The sequence below is a fragment of the Biomphalaria glabrata genome, chromosome 11 (genome assembly GCF_947242115.1).
Source record: "Biomphalaria glabrata chromosome 11, xgBioGlab47.1, whole genome shotgun sequence".
Classification (NCBI taxonomy): Eukaryota; Metazoa; Mollusca; class Gastropoda; family Planorbidae; genus Biomphalaria; species Biomphalaria glabrata.
In genome coordinates, this window is record NC_074721.1 from 38,937,985 (window position 1) to 38,957,633 (window position 19,649).

Genomic DNA, 19,649 nt, shown 5'->3' on the forward strand with positions numbered 1-19,649 from the left:
TATAAAAATGTATTATTTGCACTGAATACTGACTACGTAACATATAATAATAACATACCATCTCTCAGATATTGCAAACTGCTTTTAACAAAATTAAAGGGAGAAAATGCAAGTTGTCGTCTGCGAACTTTGATAGAGAGGGAAGAGCACTCTTTGACCGCATAATATTTAAATTTAAAATTGATGACTTTTTTAAAATAAAATTTATGTTATACTCAAACACCCCCCCCCACACACACACACACTAAATCTTCAGGGACGTTCTTGTGTGGATATAGCGTGTGTTAGTAGATGTTCAGTTTTCTTTAACCCATCGAGGTCGGCGTGCTACACATCACTAACGCGGTGTTAATGGGTTAATCCTATTGGACTGTATTCTACTTGGTGTGTGTAATGTAAGCAGCTTGTAGAAAATGACATACTTGGAATGTTTGTGTGTTTGTTTTATGAGGGAAACTGTTTTGCTCTCGTGCTGACCTCATAGTTTTGGCTTTCAGAAACTTTCTTCCAGATGCGTAACATTTTTGCAAAGCTTGTATCAACTCACTCTGTCTGTCTGTCTGTCAGGTACTAATGTTTACACGTGATTTCTCCGACTTCCCATTCAAGGACCGAGTTGAAAATTTGCACGATTAGTCCTTGTCTTTAACAAAACACGTATCAATAAAAACAAATACCAAATTAATTAATTACTGGTACATAATTAATTTTGTTTGATATAAAAAGACGGAAATATATCTTACAGTATTGAAAGATGTGACTACCGATATAATGTTTGTATTTTTGTCTTACATTTTGCTTGTTTTGTCCTATCCCAATGACGCGATGAAACGTTAACAGAGTTAGCTTGACGTCTGCGTGGTGACCTAGTTGTTTTTTTTTTGTTGGCCAGACCTACTCACCCCCCCCCCCACCTCGTCTCTCTCTCTCTCTCTCTCTCTTGACTTTCTCTTTTTTTTTTAATCCTCTCTGTGCCTCCTCGTGATTTAGATTTGTTTTGTTTTTGTTTGTTGACTTTTTTACACTTTTAACGTGCGCGAGACGTTTTTAAATATAGACATTTATTTTATGGGTAGTAGTTTAAAAAAATATATTGTCACATAGTGTATCGCTAATTTATTCTGTCCATTACAATTACCCGCTATTTCTCATTAATTATTCACTATATGTTAGTTTTAGCTTAGAATAAAAATTAGAAAATTAAAAAAAAATAAAAGAAACAGTCTGGTCTTGTGGTATGCACTCTGGACTGTCGTTTAATGATCCCGGGATAAACCTACATGCACCTTCACCCACCAACCTTTTTGAGGTTCGGACTACGTTGTAATGATTAAGAGTCTTAAATTCGCACCTGAAAAAAGTAAAGATAATATGAACACGTTTATGGATTAATTTCATTTCCATTGGAGCATTGTATTTTGTGCTCAATTAACAGTAGTAGATTAATACAATCTTGTTATAAAAGAGGTTTATATATTACTGCATAATGAATGCGTTTATAATTTTGAAAAAATAAACGTCATTATATTTATATATTTTTAATTACTTTTATATCACTTCCTTTATGATAGTTTCTCTTTGATTACTTTTCAATATTATGGGAACAAAAAAAGAGTTCGCATATTTAATTAGAAAACAAATTTTATTTGCTTTCTGAAAAAAAATGAGCGTTTCAATTGCATCCAACTTAAGCAAGATAAATTGCGATGACGAAACCCGAACTTTTAATAGCATTTTTACTTTTCTAGATCAAAAAGACAGACAGACCGACAGACAGCTTAAAATCCTAATCACTGTGTTTTGGACGAAATCAGTTGTTAAGTTGTATCGCATCCTACAGCTCAGCGGTTCTCAAACTGACTTGACTTCACTAGTTCAAGTATTTTAGCTTCACTTGGTCAGTGGTCTTGCAATCAAGAGTCATGGGATATAAAATATAACGAACAATGTCTCATATCAATGTCGTACTCGTGGTGCTACCAGTTTGAGAATCAAAAAACCAAATAGCTTAACAAGCTTCCCACATCGAACGGGGGACTCTGAGAACAGTGGTCTTTAGCTTAGCAACGCATCATTCCGTGAAACTTGAAACTCTTTTGAACTCCAGGCCTGGGTCATCTGAGTCCACGATGTGTTGGGTTGCAAAGCTTATGGCTGCTCATTCATTTTCATACATCACTGGTGAGTTTTTATTGTGCACGTATTATTTTACGTTGGTTTGGTTTTATTGTTTCTTCAATGTTGCCACATCTGGATGCCTTCACTAGTGCGTTCTAGAAAAGCTCTTGCCATTCCCAGATTTTTTGTGTGTGGATTTTAAATGATTTCTTTTTTGGATTGGATATGGGGGAAGGTTTTTTTTAAATTTCAGCTTTCTAAGCTGTTCTCTACGGCTTCAGAGGTGCGTTGGCTGAGTGGTAAAGCACTTGACTTCCGAACCCGGGGACCAGGGTTCGAATCCTAGTAAAGACTGCCATTTTTAATTTCTGGATTTTTAAGGCGCCTCCCGAGACCGATTGTTATAGAAGGCCTTGAACACTGACCTGCAACGTAACAGCCTGTGGGCACAGGTATGTACGACGTGGCAGCGAGCTATTGGTCTAAACCGCCCACTGGTTGTAATGTTGAAGGTCAGTGTTCAGGCCTTCTATATTGAATTGTCTCGGTTCACCCAACTCTAATGGGTGCCTGACCATTAGTTGGTGAAAAGTAAAGATGGTTTGTCGTTGTGTTGGCTACATGACACCCTCTGTAACCACAGAAAAGGTGACCTTTACATATTCTTATATTCCCATAGATCGCAAGGTATAAAAAGGGAACTGTGCTTTGTTATATTATTATATAAGCACAAATCCAAAATGAAGATATGTCTTGAAGCAGGATTGACTTGAATTGGAGGGAGGCCGGGTGGCCGGGGGGGGGGGTTTCTGGTGGTGGAATTAGAACATAAGATTAAAGAAATGAAACACGGTGTATATTGAACGGCTAACGTGACATGGGGGTCAATATTATAATTACAACCACTAGTTTTTCCAATACTGACCAGTGCCACACCTTCATTGAGTGTGACCTAGAGATCCGACACTGACTCGACGTTATCCCATTTCCCACGTCACTTCCTGGCCGTTCAAGGGCCAGCACTCTAAAGAAGTAGGTCACAGAAGTGTACGTACACTCTAGCAGCTGTGTACATTGACTTGGCGTTACTTTAAGTAGTCAAACTGTTGTCTGGTGGCAGAGTGCGCTAGCACCAATCACCCAAACAAAACGAGGGGAATGGATTCGAATTTGATGTTGACGTCTGTAGCATGAAACGAATTAAACACACATAACAGTAACCTAGGAAACGAAGTCACTTTGTGATTTTAAAAGTTAAGCCTCAAACATTTATATGTATGACATCCTTTAAAATCCGGTCTTAAACTGTCCGCAAACGTAACCGCTTTTGTGTCTGTGTTGTCTGTCTTGAAAATTCGACGTAAGGTCACATTTTTTAAAAGAAAAACAACTTTTTCTTCTTTTTTTAGTGAAGTATAAATTATTTTTAGATTAAAAAAAAAATGGATTTCTAGGGGAGGTAATAGGAAACTTTGAATGTTAGATAATTTGAATATATTTTTAAAAATTGTTTTAATAATTTTGTGATGACTAAACGAAGTGAAAATAAAATGCTGATCACCCGGTGACACTGTATGTGAAGTCATATTGACCACATCTATTATTTTTTCCAAAAAAAAAAAAAAACAATATTCTTTTTTTTTAATTCAATTAATATTTATCACTTTAAAAATGCAACATCAACTCTCATTTTGGACACAAAGTCATATACACTATTGTTCACACTACTAGAGCAAGACACATTCATATCATCACAAGTGGCAACAATCCTACAATACAATCCTTACAATAACTACTTTAATTCTGAAACTCGTTCAAAACGAGACAATGTCGAATCACGTGTATGAATACTCTGATTAATTAGTCAAATACCATAGGATCACATTAGTACCTGGATTAAGTCTCGACTTGTTCAACCACTCATCCATTCTCATGGTCTATGGCATTGCATTGGTCACGAAATCCTCTAGTTGGCAACCACCTTGATACGTTGTGGCTGAGTGGTAAACACGCTTGGCCTACGAACCCAAGGGTTCTAGGGCTCGAATCCATGGAGTCAGGAATTTTGTACTTCTAGTTTCCTAGTACGCTCCTGAGTCCACTCAACTCTTATGGGCATCTGACATTAGCTGGGGAAAGTAAAGACGGTTGGTTGTTGTGCTGGCCTCATAACACCCTCGTTATCAGTTGGCCATAGAAACAGATGACCTTTACATCATCTACCCTATTACTGTAGAAATGAGGTAATATCATTCTATGGCATTGACAGGGGTCGATCTTTATAAAAGGGAAACAAAATTCATTGTACTCCCCTTAAGTAGTGTCCACTGAGGAATTTTCTGATGATGTTACAAGTCTGTACCGGTACTGCCACATGACAGGCAACAAGGATCTTCTTAGTAATGCTTAGGGCTTTGAATGGGTCATCGATGTCAGTTGTCACTATCCCCTAAATTGATATAACAACAGGGTATATTGCTATGTTAGACAGTTTCCTTAGTCGCTTAATCTCTAAACTAAGGTTTCGTTCTTTTGTTCTCTTTTTTTCTCTTTCAGTTGTTCTTACATTGTAAGATAGTAATACTGTGATATCAAGGCTCATTACATATTTTTTCTCAATAAAGACTAAAGCTGGTCGGTTAAAATATACCGTCTGGTCAGTCAAAATAGGTCTATCCCAGAATAGTAGTTAAGTGGGTTGATTAAAGAACTTCTTGTGGCGAGTATTTAAATGAGGGGGGTCGTAGTTTTTCCAACACTCGTAAGTGGGATTTTCGTCGACTCAATTGTAGATAGATTGAATTTCATGGCATCTTAAAAACTGCTTGACAAACTCGAATTGAAATTGCCGGGAACATGAACTCCGATGGAAAGGATTGAGAAGCATCGAATAGAACAAGGGAACATGTTCCGTCTGTTACGGTAACTCTACTGAAAAGAATCCCAAAGTGGACTCTCTTGTAAAAGTGCGATCATTCACTTAACTCGAGACTGCTGCCGAGGGCTGGAGGAAACTTTAATTCACATTGTTTATCTTCACACGTATTGTTTCAATTTCTTTTTCCTGAGTTTTTTTTTTAAATCAACTTTTTTTTTTTTTTAGCTTCTGGTTCTATGTTGTGTTGAATTACATGATGTCATTTCAGCTGGCTCTGACATTTGTGTACAGCCCCCCCCCCCACTCCACACGTTCGGTGACGTCATTGCCCCGACTGATTACTCCTTACCGTTTTGAATGCTGACAAGTTGACTTGAGAGACTTAGGTTTTTTATTTTGTTTTTGTGGGGTTTTTTTATATCCCTAGTCAGACATGATGAAAACAAAGTTAGATTGACGGCGACACATTCGAGGAATAGGTGTAGAGAGCTTTTGTTGGGATTGGAATTTTTTTAAAGATTTTTTTTTTAAAGATTTTTTTTTTCGTACATTTAATTTCAACAATTTTTATATTTTTTTAAAGGGTTTTGGGATGGGGGGGGGGGAGGGGGGTCCTCACATGAGACATGGAATGAATGATATCAAGATAGAGATTGATCGTATGTGTGTGTGTGAAAGAGAGACAGAGAGTGGAGGGCACAATGGAGGAAGTAGCATGAGAGAAGATATAGATTGAATGAAGAGAGCACGAGACGAGATATTTATAGGAGCCAAAGCAATAAGAACTTTGTATTTCCACATGGTGTGCTAACATGACTCGCACTCTGACGATTTTGAGTGGAGAAACAAGAATTTGGGTTTAGGGGGGGGGGGGGGGGGAATGGAAACTTTTTTTTCAAAGTTCAAACCAACTCACTCTGTCTGTCTGTCTGTCTGGTCAAAATCTTGTACACGTTATTTCTCCCACTTCCCATTCTCGGATCAAGTTGAAACTTTGCACAATTATTCTTTGTCGAAGACAATACACGAATCAGTCTCAAAATTAACTAATTGTATTATCTATTAATGGTATGCAATTAATTTTGGTTTGTATAGCAAAATGGAAACAAATCTTGCAGTATTGAGACACATAACTTCAAGTGTGCGGTCTTTTTACTTATTCAAACTTTTTGTTGCGTTTTTAATTCTTAAAAAAAATAGTTAATTCAGGTGTATGACTTTATAAACTACAGTTAATCTATTAGTCGCAGGGTTTCAATGGATCCCAATAAAATTTTGACCAATGCTTTCAGGGCCGGTCCTACAGTTTGCGGGGCCCTTTGCGAAACGGATTGCGCGGGGCCTAATTTGGGTTTTGATAAGGATAATAAGTGAAAATTAAGATTTTGTATTAGAAAATAAATTCGTCTTAGCATTTTATTTACACTTTACTATGTACAAAATCACTGTCAAATTAGCTTTACTAGCCATCTACAGTGGATTGTAGTATTCCAACAAAAAGCTGATAAACATTCAGATCTGCCTTTTAGATTTAAAATCGACTATTAAAATATCGCTTTTTTTTTTTTGTTTTTTTTTCTAAGAGGTCGAGATAAATTTAGATCTATATTTGTATGCCAGTGACTACTGAAGTAAATAAGTATTTGAACTACTTTTTTTGGATAAAATTCGGCTTTTTATTACAGTTTTATGAAATGAAAGCTGACAATGCCGTTTTTTTTTTTAATCGCGAGTAGGGTTGGCGTTTTCCATATTGAATGAAACCCCGAAATGACAATTTTGTCTGTTTTAAGGAGATTTGCATCAGTTTTCATACGATTGTAATAATTTAAGGAGATTTTCATGACATTTTCTTATATTTTTTTAATTTTATGAGAATTCCAGGAACCCTTTAATGACTACTTAAAATGGTTTAATTTAATAATTTACAACTAGAATTCGCATCGCTCGGGGCCTATAAAAGTGCGGGGCCCACTGCGGCCGCTTAGGCTGCGGTGGCCTAAGACCGGCCCTGAATGCTTTAGCCCTTTAGTTTGTGTGTGAGTGAACGAGAGTGCGTGTATGTGTTTTTGTCTTTCATGTTGTTGTTTTTTTTCTTTCTATTTAAATTCCTTCCTGTCTTTCCTCGTGCCTGCTGTTAAAAGTGAAGCCACTTGAAAAAGTCTGGGACCAAATGAAATCTCTTTCCACATTGCCTGGGTATCGAGGTCACAGAAAGTCTGGGAGCTTGGACAAAAAAAAAGAAAGTCATATGTCCACTGGGGATTCCCGTTTGTGTTGGCGGCTGAAAAGATGAACTGACACAACCCGCTAAATTGTTGATCGAACTGTTTGTCACGAATGGTGGAAGGCGAAATCAATACAATAGTCCGACATTTTCGTTTCTGACTTGTATCGCTTACATATACTCTTTCTTTCTTATTCTTTCTCTCTTTCTCTTTCTTACTCTCTCTCTCTCTCTCTCTTTCACTCTCTTATTCTCTCTTTCAATCCTACTCTTACTTTCTCATTCTCTTTAATTTTTTTGTCTGTCACTCTTTCTTACTCTCTCTTTCTCTCTCTCTCTCTTTCTCTCTCTCTCTCTTTCTCCCTCTCTTTCTCTCATTCTCTCTCTCTCAATTTCTCTCATTCTCTATTATCTCACTTTCTCTCTTTTTCTCTTTCTTGCTTTCATTCTTTCTTTCTCACCCTCTTTTATTTCAAACCCTCACTCTCTCTCTCTCTCTCTCTCTCTCACCCTCTCTCTCCCCCGTCTCGTCTTTATGAAGATAGTTTCCACTAATTTGTCACAATTCTCTAGCTCCCCCCCCCTCACCTCTCACTGTCTCTCCAGACCTGTCCCTAACCAGTCAAGCTAATCATAAAATCAATTGATATTTCGAAGATAGAATTTAATTTGATTTTACACCCTCGGGACGTCCTCGTTGGACTTGAACCTTTTTTTTTTGTTGTCTTTTTTTGACATTCGGACATCTATTCTGTCTTTCTGTCCATCCGCCCATTACATTCTCTGCTGGTTTGTTTTGAGGCCTTTACGTTAGAGGCTTTGTGTGTGCGAGGCAGTGAGACTGTGCCAAGTCATATTTGTGTGTTACGTATGTGGACTTTATAAAGTGTCCGTGAGGGTCTGTTACTTGCTAATTAAGGTCTGTGGTGGTCAGCGTCTTGACAGCTCGCCAGGTCAACGGGCAGCGCTTATATAGACTGGTTGTTGACGGCCGTTGACTTGTAGCACCAAAACTGCTGGTAGACAACTAAACCGCTGTAGGCGTTTTATATTTTCACTTTTAAACATTGAAATAACTTGAATAGCTTCCTTGTGGATATAACTAAAACATAGCTTTTATTGCCATATAGACAAAGATGAAATGAAAAAAAAAAAAATTGTAAATAAATGTAATAATAAAAGCACGTCATTACACCCTGGCTTCCTGGGGTCTTCTCCCCTTTTACAGTTGCATTGCTTGAGACCCTATTGTAATGTCATCTTCCACAATGCATAGCCACTAACCAATCGCTAGCTCCTTCTGACTGTCACCATAGAAACGCACATCAAGCGTGTGTTACTAACGCCGAGTAGTTAAGCGCTTAGCTTCCGAACCTGGTGTCATGGGTTCGAATCTCGTTGAAGACTAAGATTTTGAATTTCGGGATTCTTAGGGCTCCAGCCACTTAACTCTTTTAGGCATCTGACTTTAGTTGGGGGAAAGTAAAGGCTATTGATCGTCGTGCTGGCCACATGGTACCCTGCTCGTTAACTGTTGGCCAAAAAAAAAAAAAAAAGATGACCTTGACCTTTACGTTATCTTCCAAATAGATGGCAAGGTTTAAATAAAGAACTTTGCTTTCTCTTTTTTTTTTCTAAGTGTCACTAACAGCCGAGTTCCAAGAAAATGATTTGGACCCTAAATTAGCGCGTTTCAACTTTTGTTAGCACGGCACTGATGTTATATCCGTGTGTCTCCGTGCATTATTTTTAAAAAAAAATCTCATTTTTAGCGCAATTTCTCAGTGACCTTTAAGGTGTGAATTAAACATTTGGGTGTTTCTAGTCAATCAGAAGCGTGACAAACAAATGCCTCATTTATGAGCCACTTTCGTAACGGCTCTGTCAACGAAATGCATCATTAAATCGTGCCATATTAAAACAATCCTGTTTACGATATTCTGTTTGACCTTTTGCCGCTGACCTTGTCAAACCCATTAGTTACGGAGCTAAAGGGGTTTCTTAACGAGTGAGTGAACAATGATTTGTTGTGTTGCGTCACCCCGTGGCGTGCGGATGGTCGGGCGAGGGCGTTCACTCATTAGCTTAATTGGTGTGCATAATTTGTTGATTTAGAATCATAGCACCGAGGCGTACCGTACAAATAATTCCGCTTTTATAAGTGGTCAAGACGTCGCAGCATACTGCCGAATTTTCTATTGCTGAATGTCACCATGACATTGTAATGATGATAATTTAATTTATAGAGCGCTGTTATTAAACACAAATGTAGGCTCAAGGCGCTGTGATAACATTACAAACATAAACAGGAGAGCTAAAATGACACAAACTAATCTAAAAAAAAAGTTTCGAACAGATAGGTTTTGATGTTCTTCTTGAATGTAGTGTACCATGTCTGTCTTGTGTTATATTATAATGCATTCACTGACTCAGTCACACAGGCTCACTCTGCTAAGCCACACACCACATAGCCACACTGCTCTCAACTTATTCCGCTAAGTCATACACAACAAAACCACATACCACACAACCACATACCACACAGGTGCACACCAAACAGGCACATACCACACAGGTGCACACCAAACAGGCACATACCACACAACCACATACCACACCGGCACATTTACTGTATCTGTAACAACGCCATCTATTAGATATACAACGAACTATAAAACTGCCTTCTTCTACACTTGTAGTTAAGAAGCTCAGGCGTCTGTCAACGCGAGACCATTCGGTTATACAAAGCCTCAACACTGACCTGTGACATCGCAACCTGTGTGCAGTGGAGACCAATATCTCGTTTCCACGTTGTAACCACGTAGACTAGTAGGTCATAGACATATAAAACAGTACTAAGGGGCGAGTTGATTATTATTTAAATTATCCCATCAGATAAAGTGGCTTTCATCGAAGTTGTTTCAATTTTTCATCTTTCTGCGAGCCCCTTACGATATTCACGCGGACCCCTGGGAAACGCTTACCACACTTTGAGAACCACTGTTCTAATATACTCATCACATATACACATTACATTAGTTTTCTTGGTTGTCTTTGTCCAAAAATAACTACGGCATAACTTTCTAGCACACACAAAACATCGATACAAATGAAAGTGATCTCCTGAGATAACATTTAATGTCAAATATTTTATCAAATAGAATAATGATGTTTGAAGTGAACTATAATAAAGCCCATAAAGAAAGGAAAGAAATATAAAGAATAGGTTGTAATGAAAGATTTATTGATATGTAACGACCTCTATTGCTATTAATTGCTAACATTTAATCAAGAGACAATTCTATTCATATTTTTAACGCGTTAGTGTCGTTTCTTGTCTTTTTTTTTTCTTCTTTAGATTGTTTTATTATATTTAAATGATAATTTTTTTTTTCAATTTATGCACATTTAGGCTTATTTTAATACAATATTTAAAGTCTACGAATCACGTCAATTAATACGCCCTGGACACCAATCTCAATTAATAATCCATCTTCCACTTCACATTGACCTCCAGAAAATCTATAGATATATGTGTTAATTGAAGAAAAAAAATGGGCGGAGTTTGAAGTCGAAAGTAGAAAAACCTAGACTTCATTTTTTTTTTGTTTTTTTTTTTACAAGCCTGACCAAAAAAAAAAAAAACTCAATGAGAATACGATTACGAATCTAGTAATCGATTACATCGTTTCCAATAAACAAACTATAAACTCAGCAAATATTTGTTTTTTAATTCGATCAGACAAAACAAAAAAAAAATAAAGGCAAGTATTTTGTTTCCTTTTTGTCAAGGCATTTGGTTCAGATCCACCCCACCCCCCAAAATCCAACGCACGCACACACACACACACTTTTTTCTTCCCTCGTTTACAGTCTGAGACATTCATTGGATCGTTGTAGAGTCTACTCACGCTTGGGAATATCTCATACGTTTCAAAACCGATTTCAGACTCATTCGCCCCCCCCCCTCCACGCCTCAACGAATGCACGTGTAATATTTACAGAGATGTGACTTGTGTACTCACCAATAATCACACATTTATTTCAAATTTCTCGCATTGCGAACCCGAACATTGCGAGTCTGGATTGACAGGTTTAATAAGTTCTTTATGCTAAACAATTCACTTCCGGTGTTGACCCATTTAGAAAACAGCGCAAGCTGTCTTGCTATGCAATCAAAACATAAAGTGTGGTAATAGCTGGCTTTTAAAAGCATTGATACACTTCATCAGAACCTTGTTTATAGGACGCTTTGTACGTAGAAGAAACATTTTTTAGACATCATCGTAGCTAGGGATTTAAGGGCCCGGTGGGCTTGACCTCTTTATGGGCCCCTGCTGCATTTTGTCATTCGACATCATGACATGAGATAATGGGGTAATATTTAATGTAAAAACACTCATTTGGGGGCCCGGGAGCTTTAAGATTTGGACCGCACCTTTCCCTACCCTAGATACGCCACTGGAAACGCCCTTTCCTTGCTTATAGAAAGACTTTCGGACGTGTCCAGTTGGAAAAGTCTGCTACTTACCTTCAAAAACTTCGCCATTGTCAGTGCAATGACACACCTTAGCAATCGTAATTCATTTGAAATTTTGTTTTTTTTAACGATACTCTGTGTTTTTCAAAATGTACATTAAGATGGAAAGTTAAGATATGTCAACAAGTCTATGTCTAAGTATATGTCACTTAGTCTATTTAGGTCAAAGGTCCTTACGTAGTCACAAGTCTATGTAGGTCACTGAGTGTGTGTCTCAACGTCTATTTAGGTCAAAGGTCAAAGACATAGTCACTTCACGTTCAACCGTTAATGTGTCGTGTTTGACATTTTCCCTTCTTTTTAACTCTTAGATCGGAGCGCCCCCCGCGCACACTTATCTCTTTAAGAATAAGAAAAAAATAAATAGGTTCACATCGTCAGGAGACAAAATAAGCAAGTCTCTGTTGATGTCAGGCTAAGAATATGTTTCTAAAATGGGAGCGAACTGTATCAAATTATTCCGCCCCCATGCCACGAGAGATTGATTTAGAGAGATTTTGTGTAATTAGAAAAAAGTATATCGGGAAAGTAAGGGATTAAGAGAGAGAGAGAGAGAGAGTTAGAGAGAGAGAGAGAGAGAAAAGTTAAATATTTGTTGATAGCTCAAGCAAACAAAAGAACAGTGTCTAGATCTCGAGTCTGAATGAAGAAAGTAATGTTTAGACGTATTGCGCTCTCACAACACGGCTCGGCCAGTTTGGAAACAAAGCCTGAAAGTTGAGCCAGTTCTATTGCCCTCCCCAGAGTCATGACTGCGCATAGATCTGAAACCGAGGGCAGGGTCGAGGCTTAGAGCCTCGCTTCTCCGTGTCACGTGCCACTCGCCTGCTTCTTTATCTTCTGCATTGGTGCCTGAACTATGTTGCCTTGACACCTGGGAACTTTGACTACAAACTTTATATAGACTCTCGCATTTTTTTGGTTGAACTCAAGGGAAAGAATTGAAAGTTACGTATGGAAGAAAATTGAATACTAACACAGCTATATGTTCATTTTGGGATTTAAAATCTTCAGCGGAATAAAAAAAAAAACAACAACTAACAGGTTCTCTTTCTGTTTTTTTTTCGTTGGGGGGGGGGGGGGGCTGGATAAAAAAAAAATCCAATAGATATTTTCAAAGTACTCTTTAGATTTAAGAGATATTTCTTTAAAAAAAGAAAAAAAGAATTCGCTTATAAGAGATTAGCTTTTGATGTTGCTTGGGGTTAGGGAGAGAAAGGCGGATCCTTATTCATCTACCATTTTTATGAGCTCTTCCCACCTTGCTTTATGGCTTGAGTCAATAGCATTAAATGAAGTCACACTTTGAGTGAAGAGTTTGAAACATCTCATGTGAACGAGGACATACACTTTCTCTATGGACATTCTCTATGGACCTTCTCTATGGACAATCTCTATGGACAATCTCTATGGACCTTCTCTATGGGCAATCTCTATGGACCTTCTCTATGGACAATCTCTATGGACCTTCTCTATGGACAATCTCTATGGACCTTCTCTATGGACAATCTCTATGGACCTTCTCTATGGACAATCTCTATGGACCTTCTCTATGGACCTTATCTATATGCTAGTCTTTGATAGAATTTTTGTATCGGTTAATACTACAATAATTAAACACAAAGTCGTCAGGGCCCTCGAGTTGTGAGGGCAGTGTTTCCCAAACTGTGATCCGCGGTACCCTCTTGTTCCGCGAGTCCTAGATAGGTGCTCCACGAACTACTGGAATAATTAATCAGTGGGCCACCACGTGAATCATCCTCTCTAAGAAATTAAGCGAAAGTGTTCCGCTAAATACTCAGAATGTAAGAAGTGTTCCGTTTAAGGAACACTGTGTTAGGTTATACTGAAAACCACGATTTACCCTAGGTTAGCTGTTCTTTAAAGAGTTTAACTGTAGTCTGTATTGGCCGCAAGATATGAAAAGGGGACTTAATTTACTGTTTTTGTTTATATGTCAAGAAATGTCTGTGTATTTTTTAGTAACAAATGTCTCTTAGACATTCAAGTGCATACAATAAATAATAGACAAAAAAAGAAAAATGTATTGATCTTAAATAAACTAAAAATATTATTTCAGCTTCACATACTAAAAGCCCACCTACATTCTAAACATACGTTTAGTACAGTATGCATTTATTTACGTCGGGGCCGCGTCGGATTACTGAGTGTGTCGGATTACTGAGTGTGTCGGATTACTGAGTGTGTCGGATTACTGAGTGTGTCGGATTACTGAGTGTGTCTGATTACTGAGTGTGTCGGATTACTGAGTGTGTCGGACTATCAAGAGTCAATGGAATGTTCTCTTCAAACCGGAACAGGACAAAATTTTGAAATTTAAATAATATACGGGCCCAAATACTGCCTGCAGTCCTTAGTTGGGGTATTACTGATATAGTGGATTGGAATTAGACCTATGTCTCAACATGGCGAATGTTCCCTTGAGACATTTATTTTGCCACGAAAAGAAGAGTAGAGTATGTAAATAGGTTTAGCCGACATTTTCGCATGAGCATTTAAATATTTTGGAAAACGGGTTTATCTGATTTGTTAAAAGTTCCGCATTAATTGAGATAAATTTAGGTATTTATTTTATTTTTAGGTCCCCCCCACCCCCCACCCCCACCCACGGATGTGGAGGGACAATAAAGATGCACAATTGTGATCTGAGGAACATTTGTGCCAAACTTTGTCAAGATTGGTCAGATGGTTTTGATTTCTATGCGGGGCGTACATACATACATACATACGTCTTACATTCTGCGTTATATATAAGATATACACACCAAGAGATTCCCAAATGTGTTTATTCATGTTGCTGTTTTGTCTTTTCGCTCTTATTTATAGCTAATATAGTGTATCGGTCCATCGTACACCAAAGCATTACCTAACCTTACTCACTAACTGGGCGTGTCACAACTGGGTCACGTGCTCAACTGCCATGTCGCGCCCAAGCTGTTATCTAGTTGAATATACCGGAAGGGCTTGATGTCACGGGCGCCGGTAACCCCATCACTGGCCTTCGTCTCTTTTCCTCTTGTTCTGGAAATAGGTTTACCACACGAGTGCATTAGGTCCCACGGCGCCATAGAGTCAGGGTCCTAATTGGTCCATTATATCCTGGGTTGTGTTAGCCCGCGTTCTGCCACAAATTCTCCGCCCCCCCCCCACACACACACAAAACCAGAAAGAAAATAGTAATAGTACATAGCTAGGACCCTCAGGTTAGTCTATATTTGTGTAAAATGACAAACAGTTTATTAAATAGTCATATTTCTGACACCAAATTTAAATACATATCTCGTAGCATTTTTTTCCAGTATCAGTAAAATATAATAAGTGATACACGAGTATGTTTTATTAATATGGATGCATTCCAGAATATGTAAATTTCATTGACGATACCATTGAAATATTATTTGGCTTTGTTGGTTACCAATTTAGTCCATTTTATAATTTACTTTTCAAGGCTCTATTTGACATTTTAAAGAATCTTGAAACACATTAATAAACATAGCTTCTGTCAAGAAATCTAAAAGACTGTTTTTATTATCTATGTTTTAGTGGGTTTTTTTTTTTAATTAATGCAATTTTCTAGTATAAATTATAGCCATTCTGTCCTTGTTTTACGTAGTAATAACATGTAGCTTGGTTGTTTGATTTAATAAATACTTTAATGGCAATAGATAATAACTCTCAGGTTTTGTTTGTTGATAATCGTATGATGCTTTCATTTACAATTCTATCATGATTGGCACCAACTGAGATACCGTATTTGCAATGCTGAATACGCCATAATAAAGTGTTAAAAAACAGATATCTATGTATTTTATATTGTTGTTTAAATTTTGGTTAATAGAAGTTTTCATAAATATTTCTCACATGATCGCTCCTATTATTCAAAGCGTCAAATGTCAATCATTCGTGACATTATTAGTAACGTTAATCGAACATGCACAATACACTGTCACAAACCCGCTTCAAATGAACTACCAAAATCAATCAAGCGTGCTAGCTCGTCTTTCATTCTTTCAATGAAATCATATCACATCGCGACATGAACACGAGAGCGCTCTGGGTCGCCAAGCAAAGGTCTGAATTAAGGATTCAAGATCCGAGTCGTTTCTAAGGGCTCAGGTGAAGAAGAAAAAAAGCTGTTACAACTGTGCTTAAGGTAGGGCAATGGCTTAAAGCTTAAGAGCCCTGGTTCGTTTCATCCAGAATGCTTGTTAGCCTAAGTAGGTGTCCTAGGGGTCTTGTAATTGAATCAAAATACTTTCTATTAGTAAATCATTTCTGATTATGCCCTTCACATACACGCACACACACTCTTCTGTAAGCACATGTTGGTTTTCTTTTGCATGTCAAAGTTCCACTAATATTTAAGAATAAGATAAGAATATAATTGATATCAAAACTGAGATTAGAGACTTAAACTCTATTTAGTCCTTAATTTTACTGGCTGATTCAAGCAACCCACTCCGCGTTTTAATGGAACTAAGGCAGAAAGACCACTTGTACGAATTGGTCATAGCATAAGGAATGAGAAAATGTGTCTTTATCTTTGTCTAAGTTTAGTGATTTTACTAAAGGTGTTAGTCTAATCATACGTAAACTTTTTATTGGTTATAAACTCCAAGGCTTTATTTTGGCCTGTGTTCTAGTGTCTTGTCTTGAACCCGAATCATGTCTATAGCTTCACATTCAGACTCAAGTGTTTATGTGTGCGATCAGTTCAGGTGAAAACCTATGTTTAGAAAAGCCGACTTCTGTAACTACCATTCTTCCGTGGACGCTTGCCAACTTTAAAGGTGATAGAAAAAAAGCGCAGACGTAACAAAAACACACATAAATACAATACGAAAAAAAACAGACACAATTGGCTGCACTCGACACTGACTTCCCCCGCGTTGAAGATAATTGAATGAAAACTTATCAGCGAGTCTGACAACAAACGAAGATTCCAAAGAACGTCTGGCTTTATACGAGATAGGAAGCAAGAAAAAAAAAGTTTCTAATCTTAATAGAACTCGAAGACGAGCTCAAATTTTGATGGAGAAACTCGGGGAAACATTTTTAACAAAAAAGTATTGAGATAAAGTTGGCACTCAGTTTCTACCAGTTAAAAAATGGATCTATAAATAAATCAAAACCCCTAGAAGCTATCATTAAAAAATAATGTAGAGGCTTAGTTGAAATACGAAGGGAGGAAGGCCAGGTTGGATTGTATCACTGACGTTTTAAAGGGATCAGTTGAGCTAAGACAATGGATTGCGGGTATCTTGTTTCAGACAGAATTCGATGATAGGAAGCTAATCGCTTCTTGACACACGAGTAACACGTCATAAGCCATGTCCACTCAGGACAAAACGCATACATACGACATGACAAGGGAATGTTTTCGTCATAACCCACATTACACTGGCGTCATTACCCACGTTACACTGACGTCATTACCCACATTACACTGACGTCATTATATTGTACTCTCTAACAACTTGCAACAAGCTGTATAAGGACACGTAAAACTTGTATGCGTCCTGTCCCGTTTTTCGAAATGCATCGCAGTGACTCCTGATGGCACAAACTTTTCACTTGACTGACTCTATATTCTGACTCTTTACTGACTCCGTATTGGCTATGCACTAATTCTGAACTGACTATATTATGACTCTTTAGTGACTCCATACTGACGCTGGACTGACTGTTAACTTTCTAGTCTCCACTGACTACACTAGACAAAGAATGGCGTGCTTGTAAAAATGATCTGATTCCTTTCAATTTTTACTTCTAAATATCTCTGCCCCATAAAAGCTTTTAATCCTATCACCCAAGTACGTCTACCGTATATAAGATAAGATAATTTTTATTGGCCCAATTAAATGGAAATTCCATTCGACTATAACTGACCACCTCAGCGTAACTAGTAAAACAATAACAATATAGATGCAAATACGAACAACAGTCACGCACGAAACATATTATAGAATGAATATAACACATTAATCATGATTAGCTGATTATTATTGTTGTCAGCTTATAGAATGGCTATAACCCTTTTTTTGCCAATACCTGGTCACGTGGGCTATCAGCTCGCATCGTGGAAACATATATGGAAATGGTATAAAACCAAATTATTGTTTATTATGTTAAGTCATATAAAATGGCATGAATAACTCAGTCATTGTTTCTGAATCTCTTTCTTAGACCAAGACTCCGCCATGATGGATTCAATGGACGTGTGTCCAGCCTGCCACCGGCCATTTGATGCGGGCAAGAAGAGGAAGCTGATAGACTCGTGCGGCCATGAGCGATGCTACACCTGTATGTTCAACAGTGAGAAGTGCCCAATCTGTGATGCACAAGGTGAGTGGTCAGTCTGTCTGGGCAGTAGTCGGAGTGGACCAAACAAGGAAAACTCAATACTTGTAATGCATCATACATCGCGACATAGGATTTTTAGTACGTCATGCATTGCGACACATTATTAGTATTACTGTCATCCAAGGAGCTTATAACCGAAGCTTGACCAGCAATGCTCAGCCATGTAGACAGGTGTGTCTTGACCTTTAACGAGTGTTGAAGTCCTTTAAAGTTGCAGTCGTAGAGGTCGAAGTGGACCGTGGTCTGTTGCGTCCGAACTATACTTTTAAAAAAGCATTGACTGCGTAATTTGATCGACCTTTTTTTTTATTACAAAGCTTATATCAAGTATCAAGTCACTCCGTCTGTCTGTCTGTCAGGATTCTTTTGTACGTTTTTCCTCCCACTTCCCATTCTCGGATCAAGTTGAAACTTTGCGAAATTATTCATCGTCGATGACAATACATGAGTCATTTAAAAAATTCAAATTAACCAATTAGTTAATTGATTAGTGGTAATGAATTTGTTTTCTTTTAAATAGAAAAATGTAAATACTTCTTGTAGTATTGAGAGAAACAGCAGTAATTGAGCGGTTCTTTTCCTTAAAAAAGATTCATTTTTAGAAAACGTTTTTTTCTATTTTGTTTGTGCCTTTTTTGACTTGACTCTCTTGGACATGTCTCTACTGAAAGCGAATTTTTTTTTTCAAATAAAGAATTGAAATGGTTAGCTATTGGAACATTGCAAACTTTTGTTTGTAAACATAACACACTTGTATCTGTAAACATCCCAAACTTGTGTTTGTAAACGCAGCCAGCTTCGGTTCATAAAGATAACTAATATGTTTGTAAACAACGCTGACTTAGAAGTACATGTGTTCTTCTTGTGTTCACAGCTCGAATGCAGAGAGACGCCCCTCGGCCATTAGTTGACCCCTCAGGCTACACAGCGCATAGGCCAAAGCTGAAAACGAATGGCCACTTGGTGTCTGGCAACATTAAACAGAGGCAGGAAGTGCCAGAGTTACCTCCACGTGCTCGTATGACGCCGTCCCCGTCAGGTTAGACGCTTGTACATTGTAGGAACGTCATTAAGTCGCATTTGCATTAATAGGGTAGCTCCGGGTCTCTTCTCCGTCACGTGGGTGTGTTGTTTACATTAATGACCTCATTGATTTCATTGTAATTTAAACATGAAAATAGTCTAGATCTATACATCTTTAAGTAATAAAAAGTATGTTTCAATAATTCACTAATTTTTATGATTATTTAGTAGATCTACTAGATCTAGGCTAGCACTAACTCTAGATCTACATCTTATCATAGGAAGATATTGCCATGTATAAGAACACAGTCACGTGACTTTTTATAAAGTAGGTCAGAGATTCGGAACTACCTCATTAGGGTTGAATCTCCATTCATTAACCTGTCTATATAGTTGACTTTTAGCCATGTTTAGTCATATAGTAATGTAGAAAGAGACAGACTTAGATCTAGTGACCTAGTAAGTTAGAGAAGAGACAG

The 19,649-nt window shown here is 37.7% G+C and overlaps 1 protein-coding gene across 6 annotated transcripts in view; it reads left to right on the plus strand.

The window, feature by feature from the left end:
• LOC106054975 (uncharacterized) overlaps window positions 1-19,649 on the plus strand; it is a 117,956-nt gene that overhangs the window by 74,022 nt on the left and 24,285 nt on the right. For all 6 annotated transcript variants that reach the window (XM_056004265.1, XM_013211068.2, XM_056004264.1 and 3 more), the window contains 2 exons: window positions 17,971-18,129; window positions 19,022-19,186. In XM_056004265.1, the coding sequence (XP_055860240.1) occupies window positions 17,971-18,129; window positions 19,022-19,186 (324 nt within the window). The remainder of the gene's footprint in view (window positions 1-17,970; window positions 18,130-19,021; window positions 19,187-19,649) is intronic.